Source organism: Gordionus sp. m RMFG-2023, chromosome 2 (genome assembly GCF_954871325.1).
Source record: "Gordionus sp. m RMFG-2023 chromosome 2, tfGorSpeb1-WG-v2, whole genome shotgun sequence".
Taxonomy (NCBI): domain Eukaryota; kingdom Metazoa; phylum Nematomorpha; class Gordioida; order Chordodea; family Parachordodidae; genus Gordionus; species Gordionus sp. m RMFG-2023.
The window spans coordinates 19,719,469-19,734,953 of NC_088776.1; the positions used below are offsets into that span (position 1 = coordinate 19,719,469).

The window sequence follows — 15,485 nt, forward strand, 5'->3', positions numbered from 1 at the left end:
AATTGATTAAAAAGGAATGTTTACGAGCTATTTTAGCTATACGTGAATTGATTTGGATGTTTGCAGCTTACTTTTATCTTATTTGACTCTCTGCGTTTCTGTCAAGAAAAAGTTTTAAATGTCAAATTAAAATTGGCAAAGATGTAATAAAATTCAAATTTAATTTAAGATTTTGGAATCGGACTAAGAGGTGTCGCTAATATCGAATGTTCAAAATATTTTAAATAAATTTTTATTAATAAAAATATCAAATAAAGATTATTATATAGAATAAATTACTTGCAGTTCGGTAATTAGAAAGCTATGGTCAAGTTTTTTTAACATACTTTTTTAGACAAATGATTGAGATATCAGATTCATTGATTTGTATATTATTTAACTGTGAAATAATAACCCTTATTTAACTTTTGATCCCCTTTGGGAGGAATGAAATTTTAAACTTTCTGAATCGATCAATGCGAATAGTTCGTAAACTAGGTCTCATTCGTTATTAAAAGATTGTTAGATAGAGTTGTTTCATAATTGTATATAGTTTTAATATTCAAATTTAAAAAATAATAATTTAATGTATAAATATAATCAAATCGCATTTAAAAAATTTTAAACGGCGCGCCGTCACTAATCAAATTTAACACTATAGAAAAATTATTTAAAAAATTTTGTCCAGGGGACTCAGCCCCTCTTCAAAATTTTGAAAAGGAGCTAAAAACTTAAAAATAATTAGCAGGCTCCCCCTCGCAATACACGTCCCTGGTTTTAATAAATCAATATCTCTGTCAAAATAAAGGGGGTGATAAATGGAATAATCATGATTGGAAAAAACATTAATCACTTAACTTTGACTAGATTTAAAAAATATGAATTGTAGCATTCAAATAGGAATAGAATAGCAGTAGGGTAATTTTTATTTTAATTAAATGTAGTATATTATAAATATAAATCATACGCAAAGGCACATTTTAAAAATTTTATTTCAAAATTTATAAAAAATAACTTAAATTAGTATATTACAATAGGAAAATATTTTTTTATAAACAATAATGAACATATATAATTTTAATGTATTTAATCATCCAAACATATTATCTCTTTACGATCATCCTTCCGAACACTATTCCTATCTTCTCTATTCAGGGTATTAGTTATGGGCGATTGCGAGGATTGGTGTCCTGATAAATTTCCCTTATCAAACTTAGTGATTAAGGGCAAAGAATGTTGCGAATTTCCGGAATTATTTGGTTTGACTAAGTAGTTGGATATAAATGGTCCTGAAGTGTAGCTAGGTTTAAAATATGGGTAATTTTGGGCTTCCTCTGGATGAGTCAAAAATCGTAATAATTGCTTTTCCGACATTTGAAGCCTTTGTTCTGGGGGAGGGATTTGAGATAAGGTAGCGGGTAAATGGGCCACATCTTGTTTCATGTCACTAAGCAGCTCTTCTAATTGATTCAAAACCTTGTGAAGAACTGCATTTGCAGGTTTATTACCGGCTAAGCTTTCACGGGATAAATGTTGATGAGATTCGGCCAAGCATTCAGCTTCCGAAAACTTAGCATTAAGAGTCATGACGGATTGGTTAGGATCTTCTTGTAATTTAATGAATGCGGCGCGCCGTAATTGTTCTTCAATTACGAGTGCTTGCTCTAAAAGCTTGAATCTACGAGAAAGAAATTTGTTTTTTAACTCCAAAAAGTTTCCTTTACCAATGTCCATTTTGAAAGGCTCGTTAATGATGACATAGTGGGTGTCAGATTGGATATCCTGCCAACGACCATATCCATGATTAACAACCCCAGCTAAAAGCCAATAATCGTGACGTCGATGCCAGATTTCGTACATGTGGTTGGGTACAGCCGCTTTCTCTTCATTTAACCAGAGAGTGTGTAATTCGGTGAAACCCCCGTCAGCTATGTTAAAATAAAACTTTTTGGGCATCACTGTGGAGGTTTTCGCTTTTTCAGGTTTGGGTGTGGCACTGCTTGTGAACAAATTAAGTGGGTTAGGTGTAGAGGTAGTTGAGGGAATCGAATCAGATGTAGTTATATCATTGTCATTATTTAAATCATTCAATGGTTCTCCGTTTTGGGGAAGAGAACTGTTAGTGGAAATATCGAGGATGGGAGGATTGGGTATTAAATTAGGAATGCTGAAACGACCATTGTAAGAGTCAAATTCGCTAACTTTTTTACGAATGAGCGACATGATTCCGATGCGAGCTAGAATGTGCTGACGTGAGATACCTTCCCTCGGTACACCGTCTGAAAAAGTTGGAGCATTTTCATCGCCCGTCTCGCATAAGTGACGCATAAAGAGTGATGCATAAGCTTTAAAAATCTTTTCCGTCTTACCACGCAAGTCACGTGAAAGCCATTGAGAATTGAAAACGTCATCAGGAGGCATACCGAATCGAAGGATAGAATTGAGAAAAGATTTACGTTGACGTGCGTTGAATCCCAATACTTCAACAGAACCGCCAACCTTGGCTAGCAAAGGGGGAAGGGGCTTATTGTCGACAGTAGAGGGGTTGACTCTCCTTCGTGACATAAAATTCACTCCTCCACCTGTTCCTCCATTCAAGCGGTCAGTGCGTTCATCAAAATCTTCGTCACCATCATCCTCGTCTTCAAAGTCATCCTCCTCGTCCATATCCTCAGCGGGCGTCAGCGAATAATCCGAGTCATAATGATTGGCAGTTCCCATGGTTGAAGTTAAAACGGTACGGTCAAAGCCATTTGGAGCGTTCAAAGAAGTGGATGTTGCAGCGGAGGAACTAGTAACCTGGGTATCGTTATAGTTGACCTGCTTTCGAACGCGTTTGCCTTTAAATTGGGGGTTAGATATATAAATGCATATAGATCATTAAACCATAAATTTATACAATGATAACCATAAATTTCATTATTAAATAATCCATGACACGGTCTGTTATTTTTTTTAATTTAAAATGATTACATACGTGCAGGGTTTTATTTAAATTATCGGTATTTTTTTAAAAAAATTCAAAATTTTTTATTCGGATTTTTTTGATTTTATATGGCCAAGCATTATAATTGACTATATATTACAACCAGTGTTATCGATAAAAATTATATACCATGCTATTTAATAATAAATTTATGAACTTTTCGATTCTTAATTAGATTTATTATTCATGTGAATTTATAAAATCTTGCTCTTATTAGATGAAAGAATTGTACTAAAATCCTGAGTTTGAAAAATTAATATTGTAATAAAATCAATATAGGTGTAAAATGTTTCTTATTCATTAAAATCAGATAATATTTACCACAAATATATATAATAAAAATCAGGAATCGAAGGATGAAATCGATATCAAACAAAGCTTTTTGGAGTAAGCTTTAAAATTTGATGATTAATTAAACCCCAAAATAAATTATTTTTAAATAAAAATAGGTAGATTTCATTTGTAATTTAAATCAAATTAATCATTTCCTTCCACACCCTACGTACTTGTATCTAAAAGCATATTAACAATTAACCAAATAAGAATAAGCAACATGATTAAAAAAACCTTTGCCGAGCGTCTTAGACAAATCTTCTTGATGCTGTTCATAGTGATGCCTCAACAATTTCTCCCAGTACGTCGGATCGTTTTGGTCCATATTTTTGAGGTCGCCGATTTGTATGAATCTATCATCGCCATCAAGAAGGCTCAACTTAACTTCGTCATTTTCGTCCTCATCGGGGTCGGCTTTTTCCTCCTCGAATTGATACTCAGCGACCTTGAAAGAACTGAGGTAATCGTCGTACTGATGCTTGCTACCAGATAGAGCCTCCTCTTTGTTGCGATCTAGAAGTTCCTCGATAGCCTTATCGTCGTACACGATTGACCGATCTTCACTCTCATTCTCCTTGAACAACTCTTCCGTTCCGAATTTTAATATCTCGTCCAATTCTTTCTTAGTGAAAGAAGGCCCAGAAGCCTTCGCCGAACCGAGCCCGGGTCTGACGACCAAATGAGTTAACAGCATTTTCTTTTTGGCGACTTGAGCTACGCGCTCTTCCACTGTGTTACGAGTGACAAAACGATATATCATAACTTTATTAGATTGGCCGATGCGGTGGGCCCTGCTCAAGGCCTGAATGTCGTTGTGAGGATTCCAATCCGAATCGTAAATGATGACAGTGTCGGCTGTGGCCAAGTTGATGCCCAGGCCACCGGCCCTAGTTGATAGCAAGAACACAAACATAGGAGAGTCAGGAGTGTTAAAGCGATCTATCGCATCCTGGCGGAGGCTGCCTGTTATACTTCCATCGATCCGCTCAAATTTGTAACCCTCAGAATCGCAAAAATCCTCAAGTAGATCCAATAACGCGGTCATTTGACTAAAAATAAGAACGCGATGCCCTTCCTTTTTAAGTATACGGAGCATCTTAGCGAGTACAATTAATTTACCCGAAGCCTTTACGAGAGCTGTACCTTCGAAAGCGCCGTTGGGTAACTTAGGTGCTTCCAATGCAGCATTGGAAAAAAGGTAGGGATGATTGCAACATTTTTTGAGGTCTACCATAACGTTCAATAAAGACGTTTGAGGTCCTCCTTTAGCGTTTAGAGCTTCAAAATTGCGCGTCAGGATATATTTACAAAATTTCTTTTGCAAAGGAGTCAAATTAACCGGAATAATTGCTTCACTCTTTTTTGGAAGATTAAAAAGTACGTCCGATTTAAGTCTCCTTAACAAATGCGAACCCAGGAGATCGTGTAATTTCTTAACTTGCTCTTCTTTAGTGAGATCTGCGAATTCGTCCAAAAAAAGTTGCGGATTATTAAAACGATCAGGGCTCATAAAATTCAAAAGGTGATAAAGCTCCTCTAAGTTATTTTGAAGGGGCGTGCCGGTAAGTAGTAGACGATAGTTGAATTTGTAATCGTTAAGAATTTTAAAAAACTTAGATTGGTTACTTTTGAGCCTATGAGCCTCGTCCACTACACATATCTCCCATTCGATTGAGTTTAAGGTGGTGCAATCGATGGTAGTGAGCTCATACGAAGTGAGAAGTACGTTAAATTTAATTGGATGATCCTTCTTGAAACGATGTGCCTGTTTGTAGGAGTGAAAAGCGCCATCTAATGCCGAAAATTCGTGTTGGCGTATTATAGATCGGCAATCTTTATCACCGGTATAAGTCACAACATAAAATTCGGGGGCCCAAAATTCGAGCTCCCGTTCCCAATTTATTATGGTGGATAAAGGAACGCTTATAAGAAAGGGTCCACGAGTGATGCCCTCTTTGTAAAGGGAATATAAAAATGTGATGGTTTGTATGGTTTTACCTAGACCCATTTCATCCGCCAGTATCGTGTCAATATTGTGAGCGTAGGAGTAACGGAGCCAATTAAGTCCCTCCAATTGGTACTCGTGGAGAGTGCCGCCAGTTTTGGTTATGTAATCGGGTTGCAGGTCTAACTTCTTTTTGAGTTCCTTTTTACGATCCTCTTTGAGGGACGCGTCATCTAGCTTGTTTCGCTTCGATTTGGCAGCCAACTTCTTTGACATAGCGATGTCGGCATCGATAGTTTCTTTCAAACGATGATAAATTTTGATGTTACGTTTGAAATCAACAATATCCGCATCGTCCCTCTCCCATACAGCTTGGTCGTAAGGCAAATCTTTCCATTTAGTGAGGTAAAAGGTTCGACCTTTTTTAGTCGCCCGATGTCCTATAATCCTATGAATTTCGAGCCATTCCGGTCTGACTCCAAATTTGTAAAATCTATTAATCAGGTCGTATTTCTGAATGTCGCCCTTAGTATGGCTCTTTTTTTTGAACGAGCAAAACTCCTCATCGGGTACGGGAGGCTCCTCTGGATCGTTTTTCTTGAAGTAAATTCGCAAAAGAATCGGGTGCCAAACCTCAAGTTCTAATTCCGAAACCCAAGCGCAATGCCAATATGACAACTGTTCAAACTTAACAAAAAATTCTCTTGAACGTTTGGTGCCGATCTCTTCCTTTATAGACTCGAGCTTGTTATCCTTTTTTTCAAACAGAGCAACCAATGAATCATCCTTTTCAGTCACAATTTTGTCATCCTTATCCTGGGAAGAAATTGTCTCTTTTATTTCTTCTACAGCCGTGGTGTCTTCGAGTTGAAGCAAAACACATTCTCCCCCACCACTTTCATCGGGCATTTTAATTTTACGTGTTGTGTGATACAACCATCTCCAGGTAAGAATTTTTTTCACTTTACCCTTCAAAGGTGGGCACAAACATCTGGGACATATCCAGGGCACAGCTTCGATTGGCATCTCGGATAGGGGAGGGTTTATACAGTTGACGTGATAAGCATTAGGGCAGGTGTCACAACGGAGAAAAAATTGTGATGGATCATTGGTTGTGTTTTCTTTGCAAATCTTGCAATTTTCAAGGCGCGATATTGGAATGGTGCTAGATTCTTCCCCGCCCTTGCCTTCAGAGAGTGGTTCGAGTTTGTTGGCAAGCACGCTTCCACTACCCTCCTCGTCTGGGTCGTGAAGGGGAATTAGATTGGCCGTCTCTTCGTTTTCACAATGCTGGCAACTCCACCTCCCCTCAGGTGCCTCCTCTAGCTCGGGTTCAAGGCACACCAAATGATAAGCCCGTGGGCATGTGTCACACAGAAGTATTTCTCCTCCCTGCTGGCATACTTCGCAGTAATCTTGGTGCTCGGTCTCGTAGCCTTCTTCCTCATCTTGGTGTTTCTGTGATGTCTTATCGATGGATATAGTGTTATCAACTGGCTCTATACCCCCCGCTTCTTCCGCCGTCAATTTATAAATTTTGCGCCTTCGGTTAGAGCTCAATTTAGCTGACGGTTTGTTTCCACCTGTCAAAATAGTTTCCGTATTTATCATAAGAGGAGCTTCATTTTGTAGTCCACCACGCCTTTTATTGCGAGCAGATGCCGCAATAGGTAATAAATCACCACTAATCGGTCCATTCCCATTTGTAATTGCATCATTCTGGGCCGAAGCAATGAAAGCATCTTGAGAGATTTCAGTCGTTTTATCTTCTCCTATAGCAGGTATAGCACCTCTTTTTCTGCCCCCTCCCAGCTTTATCTTGAGTGGTGCAACTACGAGTTTCCGTCCACGTCCCGTTTCTCCTTCCAATCTTCCTCTCTTGGCGCGTTTATTGGTTTCTACCGCATGCTCGTCTGATCTATCTCTGTCACCGTCCATGTGCTCTTCTTTGGTTGCTCTTTCTCGATCATGACCCACTTCTGAATCGTTGTCATCATCTTCCTCGTCTATAGAGCCGTATCCATTGTGATCACGTTTTCGCCTTTTGTTTTTTCGTGCACGTTTGCGAGTTCGAGCCCCACCCGAAACGCTCCCTCTTTTGAGGGTAGTTCCTGTTGGAGCCGACAATTTTTTGACTTCTCTCCGCACTGAGCCTCTTCGTGTGGTGTCAGTAGATAAAAGTGGGGCTGGATGTGATATTTCATTGACAATCGAACCAGTACCAGGGTATCCTTCAAAAGCGGGAGAGTTGGCGAGTTTGTGGTCCGAATCTAAGGGGTAATAATATTTTTATTCTTTTAATTTATATCGTATAATGAGTATAAATAAATTTATTAATAAAAAAATAAAATAAAAGGAGGTAGTTTAGTTAATATTGGACAAGATATCCTTACAACACTATAAGTGATCATACCTATTAAATTATTAACAACTTTATAAAGTAGTGATAGTAAGATTTTTGAAATAAGTATCGTAATAAATACTGAGAGTTCTATATAAGTAAATTTAAAAGGCATTTTAATTTAGTCAATAAAAATAAAAATCCCTTTTTCAAAATCAAAATATTGATTTTAAATTTAAGGCATTTTATTTAAGATGTAAGAAAAAAGTTTTAATTAAAAATAAGAAAAATTCTAGATTTATTAATTTCAGCCTTATAATACCTTATAATTTCAAATTTCTATAATAAATATAAACAATTTTGATTTGTAAAAAAGCATATAATTTAAATTAAATCTAATATTGATTTTATAAAGATATTTTTTAGTATTAAATTAATTCATAGCAAGTAAGCTTCTTAATAGTATCATGTAGTTATTATTTAAGCAAACTAAAAATTTTAAAAAAAATTGATTAGTCACATGCTCAAAAAAACGTTTGGCTAAAATATATAGCTATTTTAAACGGTTTTGCAACTAGTAACGCCACTACACGAAAGTAAAAATCAAATTGCAGAGGTCAGCTTTTTAGACCCAGCCCGGATTCAAAATTTCACATTTTTACCAACTTGGATCTTGATTAAAGCTGGGCCCCTGGTCTTTAGTATTTTTATTATTTTAAGCCCGGCCTTGCCAGCATTTTATTAAATCTAGACATTTTACATAATTTTTGGTGTATTTTGTTTCAAAAAGAAATTGAAAATATACGGAGGAAATGAATGGCAAATACGATTTATTTATATGATTTTCCAATTAATTGGTATTAATAAATTTATTTTTAAAAGGCGGCACGGCATGATTTTGTATAAAAAAAATACGCTTATGCCGACCAAGCTTGGGTATATTTTGTTATTAAACCAGGCCCGAATTTTTAAAATAATATCATTTACGATCAAAAAATTTATGAATATTCGAAATAAAGCCGAGACTATTTTAATTCCCTTTCCCTTAATTTAAAAGATGAGGATGACTAAAAACCTTGTGCTAACATATACCAATTTGGCAATGGATAAATTTGTCGCTAATGGTGCTTACATATATATCGTTTTCAATTCAAAAGAAATTTTAAAAAAGCATGTACCTTGTTTAAATTGGTGTATTAAAAATTAAAATAATAAATGAGTCGCAAAGTTATTTGGATTTTTTGATGTGATATATGATGCAATGATAGAATTGCGCCAATCTAAGCAATATCCTTTAAATTTATCATTTTTAAAGCTGAGCCAATATTTTTGTTTTTAAAAAATATTAGAATCGGGCTAAAAAATTGAATTATTTTAAATGAAAGAGTAGCTAAAAATAAACAAGGATTATAAAATATTTAAGTTATATTCAGTTAAAAACATAACCCATATTTTAATGAGATGATTAACTTTTGGGGAATAAAAAAATTCATTTAATCATTCGTGATAATGTACCAAATACCGCCTTGGCACAATAGAAAATTTCGAAGTATTTCTTGATTTTTCTGCATAATTTGAACGGATTATGAGACATTAAGTGTTTTATAAATAAACGATGCGTACTATCTTAAATATAATATTCGAAATACTACCAGAATAATGGATAAAATTAGGGAAGAAGCTCATTCTTAATAAGAGTAAATGCTTAAACATAAAAAACACTTGTTATTATATGTCCCAATTAAAAATACTAAAAACAACTATATAAATAACTGCACAAAAAATTTAATAACCCGATATGATTTGACAAAAAATATATTGACCTTTATTTGTTCCGGCGAAGGTGGCAGAATCAACTTCGGATTGGGTTTCCAAATTTTCCGCAATTAAAGAATCGGTTTCCTCACCTTCATCTTCCAAAGTAGCGGAAGGTTTCGCATTGCCAGATAAGGCTTGAGGAAGAATAAAAGAGTTATCGGGTTCACTCATAGATTTTGGAGATGGTGTGTCGTATTTTTTGTTGGAATCACTAATTTAAAAAAAATGTATTATTTAGTGCTTTTCGAGAGTAAAATTTAAAAGTTTAAATGCTGAAAATATACTCTAAAACAAAGTGTTATTCGATTAAAAAATTCATAAAGAACATAAATGAAAAAAAAATATTTATCGAATTGATTCATTCTTAATTTGATAGAATTAATCTAGAATTAATCTAGAACATTTAAAATTATTTTTAAGTATTCCATGTTCCTTGAGGAATCTTTTATTTATTTTTACATCTAATAATCATTTTTTAGATCACCATTGAGCCATGATGGTACAGGTATAAAATATTTTAAAAATCTCCAAGGCTAAGGCCCTATCAGAGTGTTTTAGCATTTGAGAATTCAATAAATTGGGCGTTTGATAGTCATCATAAAATATTAAAGCTATGTAAGGCAGTTTTAAATATAATATAAATTACGCCTATTTAAAAACGAACAGAAATCAAATAGTGTAGTGTTCGGTGCAAGAATAATAAAATTTACCAATTGTATTCGATGTGAATAATTCGTTTTTTTATAAAATAATTCTAAAAAAAAATATATTGACAAAATTTTTTAATTATTGCCCATCTTAATAAAATTCAAATGCATATTATTTTAATTTATAAATTACAAACCTTTCTTATTATTTTTCTTCATAGAACATATGATTTTTTGACAGCAAATTAGTTCCAACTATGAAAAACTTTTCACACGCAGTTATGCCTTGTTAATCATATCATCTATCAGATTGATATGATAGGTTAATAGAAATTATAAAAGAGTAAATTTTATTAAAAATCATATTAATAATTCTTCTGAATAATCGAATATTCGATCAAATTAATAGAGAAAATCGATTCGAATAAAACGAATTAATATTCGAATCGAATAATTCTGCATGAACAAAACGATTAATTAGTTTATTCGTATTGATTATGCCTATTTTTTAATATGGAAACTATTTGAAATAAAAAATTTGTAAATGATATTTTGCAATGCTCGATTTTTGACTATTTAATAAGTGTTGTTAAATACACTCTTGTAAAAAAATAACTGTAATAAGTCTCTTTTGATTAAATATTTATGTTATAATGTAGATCTCATTCATTATCTTTATATGATCTCATCCAAATATAATATAATGTCGCACTTGCATTAAGCTTTCCTGTAGCATGTTAGTTTATTCTAGCCGGAAGCTAATTTTTTGGAGAAAAACTAGCAGGCCTTTTAGACAGTAATTTTGAAAATAGATTATTATTAAAATCAAATAACAAAATTTTAATATCAATTTCTTTGAAAAATGAATATTAAATTGTATTATATATAATTTGTGCAAGTAAATTTTATATTTTTTCCAGTGCAAATAAATATTATATTATGGCATATTTTTTAGGTTTATTTCTTTATTCAAATTTTATTTTAATTCCATTGATTAAAATTTGTAAATCGCAAAATTATTTGTAATAATAAAAACATTATATTAAAAATGATGAGTTCTATAAATATTTATAAAGTAACTTGAAATGTAACTAAGTTTCTTTTGAAATATAACTTGTAACTAGTTACTTTTCAAACTCAACTTTTAACATAGCATTTAGCATTATGCACTTGAACGTTAGAATGCTGTTGACTTTAGCCTAATATAATTTAGAATGTTAATTATATAAAAATAATTAATAAAGTATCAACCTTATTACATTTTAGTCTCTTGTCATTTTTCGTGCTTTAATTATAGAAGCAGCCTAAAAAAAATTAACTTATTTTTTAAATATGAATATACTGAACAGATAGAATAATAAAATTTCGTTCGCTATGAGGGATAATATTTTGTCAATGTTCAAAATTAACTTATGGCCTAGATTCCACACTCGCAAAAAAAAATGTATTTTAAAATTAACTTAGCAATAAAACAGAGCAACTGTAAATGATAAAAATCCACGATTATTACACTAAAATTTATATCTTATATTTCAGTATGGCCGCGCTTTGAAATTTGATTCACAGCAAATTTCCAATATAGCCCTATTCCAAATAACGGTATAATAAATATATCAGAGACCTGCAGAGGTACCATTTGTACGGCCCGGCCGAATTTTTTTTCAGAAATTATTTTCGGCCCGGGTTTTTTTAAAATATATTATTTATTTTTGATTTAAATGGTGATTTCAAATATTTGGTCCGGCCTAGGTCTGAAATATATTTACATCTTGCCCTATAATAAACTAATTGTTACGAAATTTCCTTGAAAATAGTGAGATGGGTGATTAACATTTTGTGAGATTATGCTCAAGCTTCTTAATCTTACAATATGATCAAAGCCGGGCGGGTGTGAATCTTAATTTAATGAGGGGGGCAGGATAGATATATTAGACCTAAACTTAAAAATTGCAGGTTCAAATTTGATTTTTTCTTAATGAAATATTCTCAAAATTCGACAAATTAATATTTACCCTCTACCAATTCAAAATTAAAAGTCGTGTATTTGTTCTTTTAAACAAGTAATAAAAACATAATTTAAGGTGTTAATAAGGTGTACTTTTTTAAGTTTTTATAAAATAGTTTTGGAATCTCTGGAGCTGAACTCCAGAGAAAAAAAATCTTTGCTAAACTAAAGGTTTTAATAAAAAAATAAGCAAAAATTTATCGATAAATAATTACAAATTGTATTTATTATTTATTTATTTTTTTGAATAATTATAATTTATTTTTTATAACGAAAAATATCATTTTAAAAAAATTTAATAAAAGAAATAAAAATGAAAAAAGAAAGGAAAAAATAAAAAAGTAATTCATAATTAGAAAAATAACAAATAATAATAAATATTAAAATAAACAAATAATAATAAATAATGATGAACAAGTTCACGTGATTTATTGATTTATCCTCCGTTTTTCGTTTCGCATTTTATCAGAAAAATAAATATGATTGCGAAATTTTGATTGGTTGAAATTAAATTACAAAAAAATAAATAATGAAAAAAATCTGGTAATTATTATTTATAACAAAAAAACAAAATGGCGAAATATAAGATAAAATTCCTTCCTAATTATCAATTTTAATAGAATCAGGTAAGAGAAAAAAAGGGTAAAATATTAAAAGCTATTTCGTGTCATATAAATCAGAAATTTGATATATTTGAAAAGGTAAGATTATAAGCGGCATCGCAAGCAGTAACCCGAGTTCTCAACATGCTTAAAATATTTATGTAAAAAATATACCTGTTAACGCCATATAACGACTAGCATATCTAAAATATGAGAAAAAATTTTCAAAGACAAAATAGGATAATTATCAGATTCTTACGTCAATTATTATAATGTGATGCATGAAAAATGAGAGTTAATCACTGTAACGATGAATTTATAGTAAACGGTTCAAACGTTGGGTTAACGCTCCGTATTTATAAATTATACCTATTTATTGACTAGATTATTAACGCACCGCTTGACCATAATGTATGCTATAAGTTAGGAACCGTTATATTGGTTCAAGGTGAATTGGATTCCTAAAATTTACAATAAAAATCCAATTAATCTAGTAAATATTAAAACATTTAAAGCCAATTTGGGGTATTAAATAGTAATGCTGCTAAAATTAATTAGGATCATTAGAATAAAAATAATAATTAATGTGATCGATTATCCTTAACAGTGATTGGTTGAAAAAAATTTTGTTAAATTATTAAAATGGCTGATAAAAATCGATTAATTTATTAATAATTTTTATTTGAAGTGAGTTTGTATTATGTTAAGGAATGACAAAAGAGTACAACTGTGAACTATTCCTTTCTACTACTAATAAAACAAGATTAGCCTTATAACTAAATTCTTAAAAGCATAAATAAGAGTTCAGATAAGTTTTTAAAATTTGATAAAAATATAAAATCTTAAACAAATGCATGTTAAGCTGGAATAATAGCAAAGACCATTGCTTACTTTCCAGAGATCACAAAATAATGGTTAATTCAATAATCATTATAGAATGTATAAATATAAATTCATATATTTGCTAATATAATTAGATATCTGATATTGTATTCATTGTAACATAGGCCCAAATTTAAAAAAATATAGTTTTTCACTTTTTAAACTAATATAATTTAATAATTATTATGTTATTAAACATATGTAAAAGATATTGTATTTATAGCATTTGCAAATATTAAATTATCATATAAAAAATATATAAAAAATGTAAAAAATTTAAATTTTTACTCGTAAAAATCTTGGTTCATTTAAATCAACTGTTATAAAATAATTTAAAATCCAGTAGGGAAATATATTTATAATATTATAATTTTCATATATGTATATTTTTTTATATTTTAATATCTTCATTGATTTCAAGAAAAGACACCTCTATTCATATTTATAAATATTTACGCATAATTAAATATTGCTGAAATTAATAAGAGGATTATCAAGATCTTTTTAAATATTTAATATGCATTTTAAGCATTTGTTGAATTAAATGATAATAAAATATAATTGGTATTATTTTAACTTTGCAAGTATATATAATGTTTAATTTTACATCTATAAATAAATTTCATACTCTTTATTAATATATTTAACTTGAATTATCTCTTAAATACACTATTCAATATATATGTATTGTATACAATACAGTGCTTTAACATCACCCCCCCCCCTCGCCTCCCATCAAATATTTTACAATCCTAATTGCAATATAATAGAAAGTTTTGATTTTAATGCTGAAAGGAAAATTTAATTATGTATGGTGTTTTTAAAATTAATTTTTACCCTAAAGTAACCTTTTACTTTGTAGATAGACTTTATTATTTATTTATAATCATTAAATTACAGAGGATTAAAAAATATATATTAAAATGGATATATTAAAAATTAAATATAAAAAAAATTAATAAATATATAATATATATATAATCTATGAAGACATTAAAAAGGACTATAAAAAAAATATATATATTTTAAAAAAAGGGGGGTATATATCATCCAAGAGAAGAGTGAATACTTAAAAAATTAGACCGGCAAATTTCCAGGGAAATCTGCTGGCGAAGGTAAAATCGTTCATTGGGGTCCCCTGAGATCTGTCTCATTTTTTTTCTATGATTTTAATGAAATTGAGGGCCTCGTTTCCAAATATGCCTAGGGTATTAGTAACGATAGGAATGAACATTTGGCGACAGCGTATTTGTTTTTTTTAAGGATTTCTGCCTTTTCGATAGCAGAAAATGAGATGTTAGACTTGGCTGCAAAATCAACGCAAGTGTAATCCCATGTTAGCGGAAGACCATTAGACCAGGGTATGAGAGAAATATCATCCGGGCGTATGACGTATTCGCTTGAAAGACCCACTGGTTCGAGGGTAGATGGGATATTAACTTTTTTGAGGACGGCTAGTAAAATGTTATTGATAGATTTATGACTAGGTTGTCGTCCACGGGAGAACTTGCAGTGCAAGGGATGGTAGTCGATGCAGATGGAGGGAACTACGACATTACAGCCGACGACATTACAGCCTAGGCGGAGGGCTATAGATATACGTAGCTGTTCGCCAGGCATGAGGAGGCCAAGATTGGCGCTGGGGATGGCTTCCAACCATTCGTAGCTAGAGTTTGCATTTAGTACCAAATTATTGGGATTTTCCTCAAAGGACCTGTTCGAAAATTATAATATTATCTATTAACTTAATAGTTTATTTTATTATTTTATTAATGCTTTGATCGATTAACTTAAAAATGATAACTTTGATAAATTATTTTCTTATTATTTTATATTAACATAAATAAATATCATATATAAGTAACAAGAAAAACGCATAGCAAAAATGTGATGCTCAATATTAAATATAACTTTGATTTTTTCTTTGTCTAGATTTATTTTAATTGT

At 31.5% G+C, this 15,485-nt stretch overlaps 1 protein-coding gene across 3 annotated transcripts; it reads right to left on the minus strand.

Annotated features, from left to right (window-relative positions):
- Positions 1–948: 948 nt before the first annotated feature.
- On the minus strand, positions 949–13,869 carry LOC135923641 (chromodomain-helicase-DNA-binding protein 5-like). 3 transcript variants are annotated; one of them, XM_065458501.1, is made up of 4 exons: positions 13,827–13,869; positions 9,408–9,613; positions 3,533–7,513; positions 949–2,819 (listed from the first exon to the last, which is right to left on the minus strand). In XM_065458501.1, the coding sequence occupies exons 1-4, from the start codon at positions 13,844–13,846 to the stop codon at positions 1,066–1,068; spliced, it is 5,961 nt and encodes a 1,986-aa protein (XP_065314573.1). In that variant the 5' UTR covers positions 13,847–13,869; the 3' UTR covers positions 949–1,065. The 3 variants fall into 3 exon arrangements, with proteins under 3 accessions (XP_065314573.1, XP_065314575.1, XP_065314574.1); XM_065458503.1 differs by lacking the exon at positions 13,827–13,869 and adding an exon at positions 12,831–12,849 and having other exon boundaries at positions 950–2,819; XM_065458502.1 differs by lacking the exon at positions 13,827–13,869 and adding an exon at positions 10,247–10,357 and having other exon boundaries at positions 950–2,819.
- Positions 13,870–15,485: the final 1,616 nt, after the last annotated feature.

What these genes read in the sequence shown, in the direction of transcription:
- LOC135923641 (XM_065458501.1), bottom strand. Translation starts at nt 13,846, where the DNA reads ATGAACCAAGATTTTTACGA. An exon ending in ATGAACCAAGATTTTTACGA is followed by an intron (nt 9,614 to 13,826) that starts GTAAAAATTTAA and finishes TTTTTAAATTAG; the next exon opens with TGATTCCAACAAAAAATACG. An exon ending in GTCTAAGACGCTCGGCAAAG is followed by an intron (nt 2,820 to 3,532) that starts GTTTTTTTAATC and finishes CCCAATTTAAAG; the next exon opens with GCAAACGCGTTCGAAAGCAG.